Source organism: Cheilinus undulatus, linkage group 9 (genome assembly GCF_018320785.1).
Source record: "Cheilinus undulatus linkage group 9, ASM1832078v1, whole genome shotgun sequence".
NCBI classification, from domain to species: Eukaryota; Metazoa; Chordata; class Actinopteri; order Labriformes; family Labridae; genus Cheilinus; species Cheilinus undulatus.
In genome coordinates, this window is record NC_054873.1 from 21533267 (window position 1) to 21550576 (window position 17310).

General features: G+C 38.6%; 2 protein-coding genes across 2 annotated transcripts in view; both read right to left on the reverse strand.

The window, feature by feature from the left end:
• Positions 1 to 9360, reverse strand: part of sergef (secretion regulating guanine nucleotide exchange factor) — a 13629-nt gene extending 4269 nt beyond the window's left edge. The window contains exons 1-10 of the mRNA XM_041796740.1: positions 9276 to 9360; positions 8853 to 8991; positions 8060 to 8212; positions 6246 to 6340; positions 6055 to 6115; positions 5855 to 5968; positions 5673 to 5732; positions 2761 to 2919; positions 2500 to 2666; positions 582 to 618 (exon numbers count right to left, since the gene is read on the reverse strand). Of these exons, the coding sequence (XP_041652674.1) occupies positions 582 to 618; positions 2500 to 2666; positions 2761 to 2919; positions 5673 to 5732; positions 5855 to 5968; positions 6055 to 6115; positions 6246 to 6340; positions 8060 to 8212; positions 8853 to 8991; positions 9276 to 9326 (1036 nt within the window). The 5' untranslated portion in view covers positions 9327 to 9360. The remainder of the gene's footprint in view (positions 1 to 581; positions 619 to 2499; positions 2667 to 2760; positions 2920 to 5672; positions 5733 to 5854; positions 5969 to 6054; positions 6116 to 6245; positions 6341 to 8059; positions 8213 to 8852; positions 8992 to 9275) is intronic.
• A 1276-nt stretch (positions 9361 to 10636) lies between these two features.
• tph1a (tryptophan hydroxylase 1 (tryptophan 5-monooxygenase) a) lies at positions 10637 to 16696 on the reverse strand. Its single transcript, XM_041796739.1, has 11 exons — positions 16574 to 16696; positions 14545 to 14679; positions 14231 to 14414; positions 14043 to 14143; positions 13875 to 13942; positions 13588 to 13784; positions 13369 to 13504; positions 13134 to 13260; positions 12933 to 13028; positions 11716 to 11849; positions 10637 to 11577 (listed from the first exon to the last, which is right to left on the reverse strand). The coding sequence occupies exons 1-11, from the start codon at positions 16661 to 16663 to the stop codon at positions 11403 to 11405; spliced, it is 1443 nt and encodes a 480-aa protein (XP_041652673.1). The 5' UTR covers positions 16664 to 16696; the 3' UTR covers positions 10637 to 11402.
• Positions 16697 to 17310: the final 614 nt, after the last annotated feature.

The window sequence follows — 17310 nt, forward strand, 5'->3', positions numbered from 1 at the left end:
ATCTGGAGAAACATGCCTGTAAAAGTGTGTGTGTTTCATCAACTCTTTACAGGCTGGTTCGAGTAATTGCTTCGATCAGTGATACCCATCTATCCATGCTGTAATTACTTCCTGATGCAAAGGCCACAGAGCTATGAGCTGACCTCAGAAATCCTCTGCAGCATTACCAGAAGGATTAATATTTCACAATGATGTTTAACTGTAATGTATTCGACTGTTCCTTACTAACTCTTTAGTACAGGGAGGAGGATAACTTGAAAAAGTCTAGCTGTGCCTATGTGTATTCCCTGTTTTTTTATGCAGTAAGTGCTACGGTCACGTCAGGACAAAAGTGGAGTCCCTTGTTTCAGCAGCTTGCACGTACTTAAACCAGAAAGTTCAAACTATTTCTGCTTAATTTCTCAGAAACCTCTTTTTCTCGCTGTACATTTCCAGTGCATTTGTGTTCAATCTTGTTCTAAATTCATGCTTATCTATTTTTCTGCTTTCATGTTCTGATATTGGCAAATTATTAATAGTTTTTCAGCATGACAAGAGAAGTGTCAGAAAATGTAAGGAGGTTTTTGAGAGAACACTCTTACCTACAATGGCAAGGTTATGTTCTGATCCACAGGCAATCTGTAGAGACAAGATTTCAAAGTGTTAGAAAATGCATGTTTAGAGCAGGCAGACAATTTTAAGACTGTAATTTCCAAGAACTGTTATGCCAACATGGATACTGAAACATTTTGTAACCAAACCTGCTCTCGAAGTGAAATAAAATGCCATGTTTGAAGATGTAGTAATCCAACTTTTATTCAAAAGTGTATACACCATGGGCAAATAACAATAATGATGATCTATTCTGTGAATACATTAAACCCAGTCAGACCCTTAACTCTACAGCAGAGCATAGTTAACAGTTAAGTGTTTCTAAAAGCTAGAACACACTGCTGGGCTGTCCAGACCACTTAATGCAACTGTCGCGGGAGTGCCTGCCTTTGCTGACTAAAACCCTTTTACAAATTAATGGCCCTTTTTTTCTGTAGTCTTTCTCCTTTATGCCTGCTACAGGAGCTGTGGGGACACATTTAAATTCTTATCCTGCACTCTGCAAAACTCAAAGAGGGTGCAAAATCCAAGGACCGAGCTCTCTATATGCCAGGTTAGGTGATTAAAGCTTTATCTGTCAAAATTTAAGTCAGTGAATACATTTTTGCTGATACCAGACATTGATGAATCAGTATTTTTCTGCCCTGTATAATAAAGTTGGTTGAACCTCTCTGCAGGAGTGATGTAACACTCATCTGAACCTTCTTATTCATAAAGCTGTTCAAGGAAAACTAACTTAATCCCTCACAGAACTCATTCATTTCCAAATAGTCTTCTTTAACCAAACACAAACTTCAAATCAGTTACTTTACATGTTCCTACAGTTAGATCTGACCCTGAAAAACACTTGTGTTATGCTGCAACTGAAAACCACTGACTTTTATTTTTTTTTACCTTTATGTATTTCAGAAATCTGACTTTAAACCTCCAGAATTTAAATTGAACTTGTTATGCATAAGTACACCATATTTAGTATCTTTAAGTTTAAATCACTGGACTATTTTGGCACATTTAAAGGCTTCATCTTAGACAACTTGACTTATTTTACCTTTCAATTGTCAGAGTATTTCCCTGTTTAATGATTATGCTTTGATTAATTTTTCTTTTTTAAAAAAGATATTGTAAAAGATGGCTACACATTGGCTATTTCTAAACTATAAATAACAGTTGATGGATTGATTGATTGTTTTTAATAAAGCATACATATGATGCTTTATACTCTGTATGCTTTATACTCTGTATAAAGCATACAGTGTCTCGAGCCACTGACAGGCTATCATTTGTTTGTAATGTTCATTGGCCTCATAAAAGTGTGCCTGTTTACTAAATATTGGCTGGGTGGGTGTATAAGTACAGTGTAAGGGCAAGTAACATGTTACAGTGGGCCGGAGAATTCATAGTCCATGTGGCTAATCCATCCTACCTTTATATTCATACACATAAAGTGACTATGCCTTGACATACACCAGTGCTGCTGCAATCATCTGTGCTCAGTAGAGGAGTGATCCAGTGCTTGCCCTTGCCCGTCCCTGACATCTTCTTTATTGGCAACAATCCCCAGCCATTTAGACTCCAGGTTAACTACAGCAATCCCAAGATGCTGCAACATAATTGCCCTTATGGGAGAAGAGACCCCCGCCTTCACTGGATGTAAGTGGTCCTCTGGGAGCGTGCGCATGTGTCAGTGAGTGCTACAAGCAGGTTACACTCATTCTGATCTTTGAGAACCTGCTATTCGTGGGCCTTGTTCTCAATCAAGGGCCTTCTGTCTCAAATTAAATAAATATCCCTTTAGGTGCATATTTGATTTGTTGTTATCTGCTGCCCCCTAATGGACGCTCAATCATTTTCTCCCAAAAGGACAATGACAGCAACAAACACAAGGATTACTATTACAGAAGTTTTGACCTGTGTTGCTCCATGGAGTGCTTTAACCTCTGCAGGCAGGCAAACCTTCTGGTTTCCACTTTCAGCTGAGGGACCTGCTGACTCGTGCTCTTGTTTCTGACTGGATACAGGTCTTTGGCCTAGCTGTCCATAATCCCCCCTGCCCCATGTGAATACTCTCCCAGTTTCTGCAGAAAATGAAAGACAACTTTGTTAAGATATCTTTGTTAAGATGAATCCTTGTAAATGTGTTCAGTTATTGTTCATATCACTTTGATATACCTGTTTGAGCAACAATGTGTGTCCAGCCACTCCATATATGGAGGATTTTCTCTCCACTGAATAGCGAGCGTTTTATAAGACAGGGAGAGGACAGGAAAAGTTCTGTGCTGGTCAGCTGACCATGCTTGTTGCTTCCCCACAGAAACAAATCACCGTTTTCTGCACACAGAACAGGAGCAACATTACTTATCATCCAAGCAGCAACAGAAGGGCAGAGCACTATTTGAGAGGGGCTTTACAACTTAAAGTAGAAGAAAATTCACACCTATTTCAATTTCAAAAAAACAAATCATAATTTGTAAGAGCAAATAAAGCACAAGCTCACAGATTTGTTTGGGTAAAAGACAAAGACTGCTCATTGGTAGAACCTTACAGTGTAACATAACCTGAAGAGGAACGATTAAAGGACAGCAGTGTTGAAAGTTTATTCTGTTGCACCATCAAAACTGTAAATCTGTGCACTCAGGTCCTATTTTATGCTTGGATGATAGTTGTTCTCAATAAAAAAATTCAAAAAAGAAACTGTTTGGCTGAGTAGTGAGTAGTAACCTAAACCGTGAATCATTTATTGGGGATTAAGTTCCAGCCTTGTTTGTTTTGGTAGGCATTGTTGCCAGTTTGGCAGCCCCAGCTGCCACAGATTCTGGTGTAGATGACACACTAGAATGCATACATCAAAAATAAAAATGCAAAATCTTTTCTTTTACTTCCTAATTAAAGGGATCTGCTACCTGAAGTTGCCTCTAGTTGCCCCTGCATTTATAAAATGACTCAGTAAAGTCCAATTCTCCCTGGTTAATGGAACAGCATTTACACCTCTAAGAAGCTCTAGTTTCTTGGCTGTCTCTGTGTTAGGAACCCAGAAAAGGGTACCAATTAAGCTAGGAGACTGTCTCAACAAAACTGTTCTTTGTTGTGCTTTAACTTTGTAATTTATACTGTCTTGAACTATAAGTACTTAAAAGAAAAAAAGAAGTCGTGGATAACAAAATCAGCTTAATCACAGGAAAAAAATACATGCTTTGGATTGAAAAGTACATGAAAATACCTAAATCTATTTATTCATTAGTGTTTTCACATGCAAAATTAGAACTGGTTTAAGCACAACTTTCACAAGAAAAAGTACAAAAGCAAGTTTGTGCAGGTGAGGTAAGGAAACCCAAGATGGGCTTATAATTAAAACGCACAATGTCATGTGTTGATCATTACAATACAAAGAATGGCTGGCACATTACATATATATATAGTGGGTAGGGAAAGTATTCAGACCCCCTTAAATTGTTCACCCTTTGTTAATTTGCAGTCATTTGCTAAAATCATTTAAGTTGATTTTTTTCCTCATCAGTGTATACACAGCAGCCCATTCTGACAGAAAAACAAAAAATTGTAGACATTTTCCAAATTTATTAAAGAACAAAAACTGAAATATCACATGGCCACAAGTCTTCAGACCCTTTGCTGTGACACTTGTATATTTAACTAAGGTGCTGTCCATTTCTTCTGATCATCCTTGGGATGGTTCTACACCTTTATTGGAGTCCAGCTGTGTTTAATTAAATTGATTGGACTTGATTAGGAAAGGCACACACCTGTCTATATAAGACCTTACAGCTCACAGTGCATATCAGTGCAAATGAGAATCATGAGGTTGAAGGAACTGCCCGAAGAGCTCAGAGACAGAATTGTGGCAGGGCACAGATCTGGCCAAGGTTACTAAAGAATTTCTGCTGCACTTAAGGTTCCTAAGAGCACAGTGGCCTCCATAATCCTGAAATGGAAGAAGTTTGGGACGACCAGAACTCTTCCTAGAGCTGGAACATCCGGCCAGACTGAGCAACTGGGGGAGAAGAGCCTTGGTGAGAGAAGTAAAGAAGAACCCAAAGATCACTGTGGCTGAGCCCCAGAGATGCATTGGGGAGATGGGAGAAAGTTCTAGAAAGTCAACCATCACTGCAGCCCTCCAACAATTTGGGCTTTATGGCAGAGTGGCCTGACTGAAGCCTCTCCTCAGTGCAAGACACACAAGAGCCCGCATAGGAAAGATGATGCGGCCAGGTACAGAGATATCCTGGAAGAAAACCTTTTCTAGAGTGCTCAGGACCTCAGACTGGGCTGAAGGTTCACCTTCCAACAAGACAATGACCCTAAGCACAGCTAAAATAACAAAGGAGTGGCTTAGGGACAACTCCGTGACTGTTCTTGAGTGGCCCAGCCAGAGCCCTGACTTGAACCCAATTGAGCATCTCTGGAGAGACCTGAAAACGGCTGTCCATCAACATTCACCATCCAACCTGACAGAACTGGGGAGGATCCCCAAATCCAGGTTTAAAAAACCTGTTGCATCATTCCCGAGAAGACTCATGGCTGTATTAGCTCAAAAGGGTGCTTCTAGGGTCTGAAAACTTGTGACCATGTGATATTTCAGTTTTTGTTCTTCAATAAATTTGCAAAAATGTCTACAATTTTGTGTTTTTCTGTCAAAATGGGGTGCTGTGTGTACATTATTGAGGAAAAAATCAACTTAAATGATTTTAAAAAATGACTGCAAATTAAAAAAAAATGAAAAATTTAAGCAGGTTTGAAAACCTTCCATACCAACTGTATAAACAAGGTGCAGATTACTTCTGAGATGTTTACCGAGCTGTTTGTGAGGTTTTAATCTGAAATGAGACATTCAAATGAGCACTGGGGTGCTTATTTTACATCACTTCAGCGGCAGAAAGACAACAAAATTAGTAGTATCTAGCTGCTGCCCTGCTACATAATAGCATTAATGTGATTTAAAAAAAATCAAATGCATTCATTTCAGAATTTAATCTCATCATAATTAAGGCTTTAATGGTTAAAGCCCCATTCTAAGTAAACCAAAAATGACATGATCAAAGCACAGTTGTCATAAATCAGTGCCATACCTGTGAGGCACACACAGTGCACAGAGCCTGCAGCCACCATGTGTGTCTTCTGATCCAGACCTGTAAAAGAGGCAAAAATATCCTGTCACTATTAACATTAACTGATAGGACTGATAATCATAAATGACCAAATAAGCTTACTGCTCTGGAACTACTTTCATTCATTGAGGAGTCACACTAACCTGGAACTAGCACGGGTACTGTGGAGTTGAGGTGTGACGGGACAGGGTGTGGACAAAGTGCTCTTTTAGCATGACTACAAAGACCACGTCCCCACTGATAAACGAATCCTGAGTCTAAAAGCAGATAATAAATTATTATTATTATTAAATAATAAAGTAAATGTCTACTTGATAATGCACAGCTTTTGCAGCAAACTCACCTGAGGCAGCCAGTGAATGTCTGAGTCCTGCTGCTACGCTCACCACTGGCTCCTTCAGACTCTAAGAACAGACAAAAAAAGATACATCTGTTTCAAAGAAAGTGAATGGGGTTTGTAATAGCTTAAATCAATATTGTTATGATTTCTTGTTGTCTTTAAATGTGCAGAAAACAGGCATGCCATGTGCTTACCTCAACAACCAGAGGCTCTGAAGCATGTGTGACTATCTGTCCAACACCTAGTTGTCCAAATGCATTAGAGCCACACGCCAGTACTTGAGCACAATCTGATAATGTGACAGAAAAACATAAGATGAAGAAAGCAAACAAACAAAAATCCGTGAAATATTTGGATGTGGTAATTCAAATCTCTCTCTGTAAATCACATTCCTAATGACATTGAGTCAAGCAAAGCTCAGAGGTTACACAACACAAAAGGGTGAGTTTTAAGGAAAAAGCCCTCCAGTTATTGCTGAATAAAGAGGCAACTCTGATCATGTGGTTTATCGTTATTGTGCTGCACTTCAGTGTGACAGACTGATACTTCTCAGGTGATCATTACACATAAAAATGTGTGTTTTAAACAACTCAGCGTGCTCTTATGGATGCTGAGTTGATTGCACAACAGTTAAAAACACTATGTATTGAAATGACGGTCCTCTGTAATAAAATGTGAGTTTCAAGACCAGACAAACAGTGCCATGAAAAAGTGTTTGCCCCCTTTCCGAATTCCTGATGTTTTTGCATATTTATCACACTTACATGTTTCAGCTCATCAAACCAATTTTAATATCACACAAAGACAACCCAAGTAAATACAAATGCAGTTTCTAACTGATGTTTTTATTTATTAAGGGCAAAAAAAATCCAAATGTATCTGGCCCTATGTGAAAAAGTAATTGCCCCCTGAACCTAATAACTGATTGTGCCACCCTTGGCAGCAATAACTGAAATCAAGCGTTTGTGATAACTGATGATGAGTCTTTTGCATCGGTGTAGAGGAATTCTGGCCCACTCTTCTTCACAGAATTGTTTTAACTCAGCCATATTGGAGGGTTTTCCAGCACAAACTGCCCGTTTAAGGTCACACCCCAGAATCTTGATTGGATTTAAGTCCAGACTTTGGCTTGGCCACTCCAAAACCTTAATTTTGTTTTCTTTAAGCCATTCAGAGATGGACTTGCTGGTATGTTTCGGGTCGTTGTCCTGCTGCATAACCCTAGAGCGCTTGAGCTTGAGGTCATAAACTGATGGCCGGGTATTCACCTTCAGGATTTTCTGGTAGACAGCAGAATTCATTGTTCCATCAATCACAGCAAGTGGTCCAGGTCCTAAAGCAGCAAAGCAGCCCCAGACCATCACACTGCCACCACCATGTTTGACTGTTGGCATGATGTTCTTTTTATCAAATGCTGTCTTATTTTTACAGAGGCCTGCTGTTCTTTGGATGTTGTTCTGGGTTGTTGTTGCACTCTTGGAGACATTTACTTGGGTTGTCTTTGTGAGATATTAAAATTGGTTTGATGATCTGAAACATTTAAGTGTGATAAATATGCAAAAAAAAAAAAAAAAAATCAGAAATCAGAAAGGGTCAAATACTTTTTCATGGCACTGTAATACTGCCAGCACTGGCCTTTGATATAGCCTACAATTAATAGCATACAGTGCCAAGTGAGCCAGTTAATGCACCAGTTCAACACCATAACCAATGAACCTCCCAAATTGTTTTCATGTTAGTTATTCTGTGACAACAAACAGCTGCAATGTGGTACTAGAAGAGTGTGACATAAGTAAAAGCTAGAAAAATGTCCATCATCTGTGCATTTCTATTTCTTTCCTGTTTTATTAAGGCTTTCAAGACCACCAGATGTTCCCTGTAGGAAAAAAAAATCCCAGACATTGTACACGCTTCGCAGAATTGCTCAATGATCCTTCTTGAAACTATTAATTCACTTTAATACTAATTTAAAAAATAGCATCAGAGCCTGGTGTGAAACATAGCTCACCAGTGAGGAGTAGAGTAAAATCCCAGCCACAGGCCACTTTAGTGACTCTCTGCTTCAGACTGTGGCAGAGTGTAAAGGTGGCAATGTCTGCATCATGCCCGAGTCCCAGCTGGCCTTTGTGATTCTGTCCGCACACAAACACCTCTGCACTCTCTGTCCGGCAAAACATACATCACAGACATTTGGAAACCAAGAAATGCATTGTTAGCCTTAAACAAAACATTGAGAGATTAATGGGTATTTAAGCAGGAATAATAAAATAAATTATTTGATTTAACAGTAGTGTGGAGCTGGGGGAATGAGGGAGCCTTGTCTATATGCCTACATAAGAAATTGATCCCACCGTTTTAAAACAAGAGAGAGAGTGTTTTTACTTGGACAGATGTTGACATAGGCAGTTTTTTTCTGCTTCCTTTACAGCTAATTATGCATGGGTCAAAACAATAATTTGAAAACTCAATTGATGCATAGTTTGATTTGTTGTGGCTGTAAAAGTTTATAGAAATGCACATGTTTTTTAGCTTCTTTAATATTTGTTTTGTCAAACAGTGATGACTGAAACTCATTAAAGGGGCTTAACGTGATGCGACATGAGAAAAACATACCAATTATCTCGGAATCCTAACTGGATTAAACTTCTTCAACAATAAAAACATATTTATCCATTAGGGGGCGCCAAGTGATCTGTATTGCTAAGACTGCTCACGTTGCTGTACACATGTTCTCAGACAGAAAGACAGTTGTTTTAAACTTCCAGATGAAAATCTTCGTTCAGAAATGATCGGCATCTTACCTGTGATAACCACGGAGTGGCCCCCGCCGCCGCGAACCGCACGTGCAGCCTTGTTTTGTAGAGGTGTGGTGTCTGCGAGCCGGGGAACTGACTGGTCCTCCACATGTCCCAGACCCAGCTGTCCATAGCTGTTTGCTCCCTGAAAAACTCATTATTACTTACTGACAGTGTTCACAGCTAACGCGGTCATGCTGAGTCAGCATTTAGACGTTAAAAAAATATCAACGGCTGTTTGTGCCCTCTGCACTTACAGCTGGTTTGCCCGCCGAGTTTTCTGACAGTTAAGCTAACATTAGCAAAAGTGCTTCGTCACCGTCTCATAGCGTTGTGTCACTCTACTAATGGTGAGTATTAAAGAAAAACACATCGTACAGACATGCTCACATGAATGAAACAGAATAACAGCGGGGATAATAAACTTACCCAAGAGTGTAAACATAACTTCGTCCACGAGCTCGTTTCCATGGAATACATTGGCTGGTGTGCAGCTTTATTTACGACACTGTCGTAAAAGAGTTACTAGCCATGTTTAAATCTCTTAGTTCGTTTTGTTTATGTCTCAGGGATCGAAATTTAAATTGGACCAAAAAGCCACTCTTTTTTTTTTTTTTGCAAACACTGTTTTAATATAACTACATAATGTTAGATGTATTACATAATACTGACATCCCTTAAAATGACCCTCATTTTGTATAAACAGTGTCTTTCAATACATACTGAATACTGTAGACTACTGTGGACTAGACTGAAGTCTTAGACTACACTTCCCTTTAATAACAAAATTTAAAATATAATAACTTGCAGTTACATAAAGCCTAATTCCTATACACATTTACTTGCAATGCATTCAGACAGCTTTTCAAATTGTTTTCTAAAGAATTCCATAGTTTGACTCCAATCACAGGAGACATCTCCCTTAAGGTCATCCATGTATAATTCAGTTTCCTCCTGTTTCCTCCCTACTATGTGTCTAAAAACACATTTAGCAGATGTTCTGATGATACTCTGCTTTTGCCTCTTATTTGAGAGTCTGTCAACTGAAACTTTCAGTTTCAACAATCCTGCCTTAATTAAAAAAAGGCTGCTGGTGTGCTCTCTCCAAGTAATAGCAGTCTCACTACAAACAAGACACTCCTATACTGTCTGTTTACTCTTGTATTCATTTTGTTTCTTAATGAGGCTGACGGAAAGACTACATCCCAGATGAAATTTTAACAAACCCTATAACCAGTTCAGTCTTCTGGTAGTCAACTCCTAAGGCCTTGGTTACCAACCAGGGGTCCCAGGCCTCTGCTCTGAGGCTGTTAAAATAAAAATTTACTTATACTAAATAAAATCATGATAAAACACTTGTGAATAATTCACACAAATGTCTTGGGTAAGAACATTTGTCTCTGGGGCTATTTTTAAAATTTAACCAATAACAAGAATTAAAATCAATGTTATTGGCTCATTTTTTTAGATGCAAGTAGAGGAGAGGCCCAAGGGAAAACAGATTGGGAACCACTGACCTAAGGTATGCTTATGGATCTGATTTCTAACTTTGATGAAGACTCATTTGTGTTAGTTGTAATTTATTATTATGTAGCTTTAATTTGATCAAAGTGATCAACTTTCTAATGGCTTTTCACAATCTGAACATTTCTCATTATATTTTTCAGGGATCCTTGCTGTCAGCATGTTTTGTCCCAATGATGGGCATCAGTATCTTCCCCCATTAACAAACATCAACAAGAGGCCATCAAAACTCAAGAGTTAACAGGTAACAAAGCCTGAACACATTGTTTAGACACAAAAAACATTTAATTTTTTAATAGTTTGGATCATAGCATACACATAATGTCTATATTGCTTTACAGTAGAAAATAATGTTTTGAGTTCAGGAGTACTACAATTAGATGTAGGTCATCAAAATTATCGCTTTAAAATCAAATAGTTTCAGTTACATGGGCCAAGTCTTTCATTGTCAGCCATCAAAACATTCTTATAACACCCATTTGCACTTTTTTATTTCCCTCAACAGTACACAAAAAGGAACGTGATACAAACACCAAAAGAATAAAAAAAAGATACATTTTATAAATATCACAGAAGTGAGGAAGATTAAATGTGAAGAAGAAGAATGAAGTGAAATACAAAAAATACATGGTAATATACAACAGCAGAGTTAACAACACATTGATGTAACCACATTTGTGTTTGTAACAGCTGGAAATGATTTAAACATTAAAATAAGGGCATTAGCTGTTTGCTACACAGGAACCAATAGAGTTAGTTCAACTGAAGCCAAACGATGAGTAGGATAAAGCAGCTCTTTGGGTTTGTGCAATTAACTGATATCAGTGTCTAAACATACCTAATGTGTCGTCTGTACATTTTATAAGACAGTTCCATGCAGTGAAAACAACAGAGAATTTAACCAAAAAGCAATGCACATTCATTGTACTGACGAAGGGCCACAAATGGGCAGAATCTCTACAACGGTGCTTTAGGGTGAAGGAAAAGCATTGACAGACTGCAGGTAGATAACTTCAACCGTAGCATGGGCAGTTAGACACCCTGCTGTTTGTTTAGCCGGATGAGGGCGTCACCAACAATGTCGAGCTCGTGTCGGAGCTCCTCCACTACACTGTTGATGCTGGGAGTGTCTTTTAGCACGTCCACACTCTGGGTGTACGGGTTGTATCGCACTGTGAAAGGGCGCTTGATTGTCTTGGCAAACTCCCTAAAATGAACAAAATGTTAAAATTAAAAAAAAAAAAAATCAAGTTGTTGATATTTATTTTAATCACAAAACAAATATTTTTCATCTATATTTATATAAATCAGATGGTTGATTTCTATACCAAGCATTTATGCTCACCTCATCTTGACTTTGGCTTCCTCAAAGCTGTCTGACACAAAGTAGGCCTCCTGGAAAGTTGTAATGATGCATTCTTGTTTAGATGTGACTTTGGGGTCAAAAGGCATTATCCTTGCATTGCCAGAGAGTGCATGCTGTATGGGAGAAACACAGAACAGATGTTTTAACCACTGCATGTATCACTGGAATAAATGTAAGTGTTCTATTTTAATGCCAGTTAACTACAAATCTACTGAGAAACTTTTAGTTTGTGTTCAGTTTTGCACCTTCAGTGGACAGAGTGGTACCTCTGGTCTCTTTTTATTAATCTTGTTTTGTGAGTAGTGTTTTTAATTTTAAAAAAATCATAAATCTATCACTAATGTTGTGTTCCATTTGATCAAATTCCATGATGCTATTCAAATACATCATCCCAAAGGCTCCTTGGAGTCAGAATTTCACCCTCAGAAACTTCTGTACCAACTTGTAACTGTAACCAGGCCTGCCCACAGATTTGGCCATGGCCCTGAAAAACCCAGAAAATGGGCCTTCCCCAGTTGTGATTTATTGATGATACCAGTGCATGTGTGTTGATCAGTAGCATTGGTGCTAGGGTCCTGGCTAACAGTAAGGCTACCTTTTTTTTGGACCTGAAAAGAGTATCCAGCTATTATTGGGTCAGATGTTGGAATTATTTATTCATGCTACTTTTTTTGTGCTACTCCTTTTTGTCACTTTTAAACCATTTTACAGTTTGCCATCCTCTTTTGCAACTGCAAACCTGTTTTTGCTGGGGGTTTTGTCACTATACATCAAATTTTTGCCACTCTTTTGCCAATTTAACCCATTTTCTTGCTGTATTTTGCCTTTTTGCCATGTCTTTCTAATTTAAACCCAGTTTTCCACTTTTGGTCATTCTTTTCACTCTTTTTTGGCATTTTTTATTTCATTTTTATTGATTTTCATCCATATTATCACCCTTTTGACACTTTTAACCCATGTTGCTGCTTTTCAATCACGTTTGCTTCTTTTTGTTGCTCATATTTTTTTTCAATTTTAACACATTTTTGCTGTTTTTCACAATTTTTTGCTTTTTCTCACAATGATGTAAATATTAATTTTTTTTCCATTTGGTTGTCTCAGTTTTTTCTGAAGTATATATATATATATATGCGCACTGATTGCAAACTCACATATTACTTTTCTATTGCATTTCAGACCCTTTTTAAAATGCTTACCTTAAGCTCGCTGATAGATGACAGCAGTCCTGCTCCATACGCTCGCAGCTGCCCTTCTTGTTTGCATAGGCCAAACTCCACGGTAAAGAAGTAACACTGTAACAAATCAACAGAATAAATAATTTTTAGAAACAAGATTTAACTCAAAAATATGAACTTTTACTTGATTTGATCACGTATGTCTGTGTCAGTGTCACTCACTGTGGCCAGCTTCTGAACAGAGTCATCTGAGGCCCCGAGTGAAGCGAGTCCGATCTCCTGAGAGAACTGAGCGAAGCTGGGCTCAGCCAGCAGTGGGACATGACCCAGCAGCTCATGGCATGTGTCCCTTTAAAAAAAAAAAAAAAAAAAAAAAAAGACAACAGAATGTGAGGACTAACAGTGCTATGTGAACACAGATGTGTCTTCTCTAGGTAAAGAAGGGTATATTACTCACGGCTCTGGAGTGTATAAGGGGTCAGAGCTGTGCCGCACATATTGGGTACAGTGGAAAACACGGAAGGCCAAGCCAGCGAGGAAGTCACGTGGGGACAAATAACCAGCCACAGGCCTGATGGTAAATCCTGTGCGTTCTGAGAAGATTTGGAACACAGATGAGTTTTAAAAAGGACATTTCCAATTTTCAATATAATTTTTCATCAAAAAGCAAGCATACCCCTGAGGAAGCGTGAGACATCTTCCAGCTGAGGGATGTTGTCCTCCCGAAAATCACAGTATTTGGACAGAAGAGGCAAATTCTTCAGGTATTCCCGGCAGGCATGGGTGGGGTACAGCTTGTTGAGCTCCCTGTATACGACCCCCCAAGTCTTTACTTCCTCCTCTGTGAATTCAATTTGAGGGATGGGATCCCCACTAGAACAAAAAAATAAGAGCAAGTCTCTCAGTAGAGCATTAAAACTTCACAGTTGTAAGAAATAATCAACAAATAAAAGGACAACTTACTGTTTGAATGACATGGCAATATCAGCAAAGTACTTTCGCCTTTTACGGTAAACATTGTCCTTAAAACCCTGATAAAAGGTAGAACAGAATGGTTTCAGAATGATTCAAATACAAGGAATCTGCATTATTGTATTTAGTCCACCAATAGGCCGATTTGAGTCTACATACTGGATGATCTGCATCCAGCTCAGAGCCATACATGAGGACACGGTTTGCACACTTGTCCAAGTCTGCAATCTTCTTTGGAAACCAGGGGACATTGTCCATATCTGAGAGGAGAGGGCACATGTGTTTATTTTGCATTGTTTTCAAGTGTTAATATATTTTCAATACATTATCAACAGGACTGTATTTACCTTCTTCTTGTAGGCACGAGTTATCTGGCGGCTCCATATCAACCACGTTCACATGCTTCCGAAGCAGCTGGATGATCTCATTCAGTTGTTCGTGGTTGCTGTCGCAGTCCACAAATATTTCAAACTCAGAGTTGCGTCTTTTGGATTTCCTGGACTCTATGTGGACGAGGTTGACGTGGTTTTCCTGCAAGAACCATAGTAAACCCTTACTAAGTTGCTCACATTTGCTAACTTTTCAGTATGATTTAGTAAATGTAGTTATCCAAATTAAAAATGATACACTATAATCATAGGTTTGAGAAGTTTGCCCTTACTTGGAAGAGTTTTAGTGCCTTCACTAGGCCTCCCACTTCATTCTTGAGGGAAAAGATGATCGTGGCTCTCTCTTTCTCTGATGCATTCTTCTTTTCTGAGTTTTCTTCTATTTTTGTGAAGGTTGCTTTGTTTATCTGAAAACAGGAATTTAGATTTTAAGTTGTGGAACAGCATCACCAGTGACCAACTAACAGTCTGCCTGGGAAGAGATATTTACTATATATAAACATTAAGAATTTGATTTCTTAATATTACCAAATTAAATGTACAGTACACTATTGTTTATTGTGTAAAAAAAAAGTTGCATTCCCTGGAAAAGTCAGGAGTAAACAGTATCTTTATACCTTGCACCACACTGCCTCATAACCCTTCAGTGTCTTCATTACTAAGTCAAAGCACAGGGCAGTGTGAGATATCCCAAACCCAGTGGGTCTAACAGGCAAAAATAAGCAGCAATATTCTGACAGAGAACTGTCTTACAATGCTGCATTTGAAGCTACTATATAAACCCTATTAGAAAGAAGTATTGGTGTGTATACACGCTGACAAAAGAAGAAATATTAGTGCACAATCATTAGTCACATGTGCAGGATAAAACCTACCCCGCTCTCCATTCAGCACCCTGGTTAGCGCTCTCACGTGCGCTGCACACGCAAGGGGAAAATTGATCTAATCCTGCATTAGATATTAGAAGTAAGACTTTACGCGCCAACAGCACAGAAAAACTAATCTGTTAAGATTTACTGGATGTTTTTTTCGTGCAATCAACTTTTACGGACGTCTACATTGGACATTTTCCAAATTCCTGTCATGCGCACCTCGCCTCTTAAGAATAGTTAAAGTTCTGAAAGTGATTAAAATAGACATGATAACGAGTAAAGTTCTGCTTGATTGCTTCCTACCATATTTCGCCCAGCAAGCACTCTGCAGAAAGCGTCGCACACCAGTTTTCGGTGCTGGAGCCTTGTCGGTAGCATCCCCCCTGTCAGCACTGGTTTGTGGAGACTGGATCAGGACGCTTCCCGGGGTCAACTCTTTGCGTCTCGGTTTAACGAAGATGAACTTGTCTCTGTCTCGAAGAATCGCCTTAGTTCAATCTCATTAAGATAGACGAGAAGCCTATTATTAGCTCCTCGCGTGCTGAAATCTCGGCAGATATTAGGCAGCGTTTAATCACCGCACGCGCGCGTTTTGGGGGATAATTTTATGCACAGCTGCTACTAATTAAAATAAAATGTCACGGCGTAAGCTTTGCAAAAAGTGAACATTTATTTTCAGTGCATATGCATATTAGGATAACGTGAATATTTAATACCTGTTTTATGAAATGTGGATGTCTGCCTCTGTTTTTTTGTTAGACAAGCTAGCCTACATCGAGCTTTTGAAAATTTGCATTAAAAACCATGTTAGCATGGCAGAACATTATTTTCGACGGTAACAGAGACGCAAACGAATCGCATGTGAAATAAAAAGTGGGCCACAGAGTAAGTAAAAATAACGTTTTTATACATTTTATCCGCATTTTGGTCTTTTAGCAGTATTTTCACATAATTTCTACCTTAAAAACAAGAATCTTACTGCAAACACATATCTGAATTTTGTGAATCTTTTCAAAATAAAACCTTATTTTTAAAAATAGCCATAGATGCTCAACATTGGACACTGCAGCATCCTTTTAATGTAGTCAAAGGAGACGTCACACTTTTAATCAGCTCTATCTTTTACTATGAAAATTAGTAACACATTGAACAATAATGATTCTTTTATGACATGAAATTTCAGATACTCCACTTCAACCCTCTTAAGCCTTTGAGGTAATTTAATCGTATATAACAACAAGGCTTAAATTAATCTGCACTGACGACAGCATGCAGGCTTATTTATTAAGACAACCATGACTAGCCTCCCCGCCAACACTCAAAAAAGTAGTCTCTAAATATCCCATACAAAAAAACAACCTCACCTTGTTTGTTTGTAGCCTCACTGAAGGAAAAAAATGCAAAGTCAATTTAAAGAAAGAGTTCTTACCTCATTGTTTAGCAGTTTTTCCTCAAAGCCAATGTTCATGGAATCAAAAGATCTTCCTCTACGTGGTCCCTCGTTTTTATTTGAGTACATGATATATGCTGCTGGTTGCAGAGGGATGATCTAAATAGCTTCCTGCTTTGTAAAAAGGACCGTCTACCCTGAGTTGCAGCGTGCCTTGCTATTTAACCACAGGGAGAATTAGGAGGGGGCCATAATCTCCCCCACAGCAGCAAATGGAAAAAGAGCAGCCCTGCTGGCGTCACTGGGGAGAGAAAGGGGATATCTTTTATTTCACCTAAAGGCCTACAACAGCGTCACTGAGATCAATGACAGTATCCGAGAGAAAAAAACACCAGATTTAGCAACTTCTACCACAAGATTACTAGATTTCATTATTTTTACTACATTTGCTCTTTGTTTTCAGAAAGTAAAAGCAGCATCTGTTATTAAAAAAATGTTTAAAACAGGGCATTAATTTTTTTTTTTTTTTTAGTTTTGACAGGCAGGAATCTCAAATTAAAGCCAAATATGGAAAATGTGAAATCATATTTAGACTGAACTTATTCCGTCTGGATGCAGACCTCTCAAGCAGTTAATTCTCCTTGTTTGTTGACACCTTGAGACTTAGAAGAGGTCAAGGTTTAAGAGGATTCAAATGTAGCCCACCTGCCTTCATTGTACAGTGATCCAAACATGCCCCCCTTTTGAAAATCCAGCCCTCTGCACTGTAAGCACCT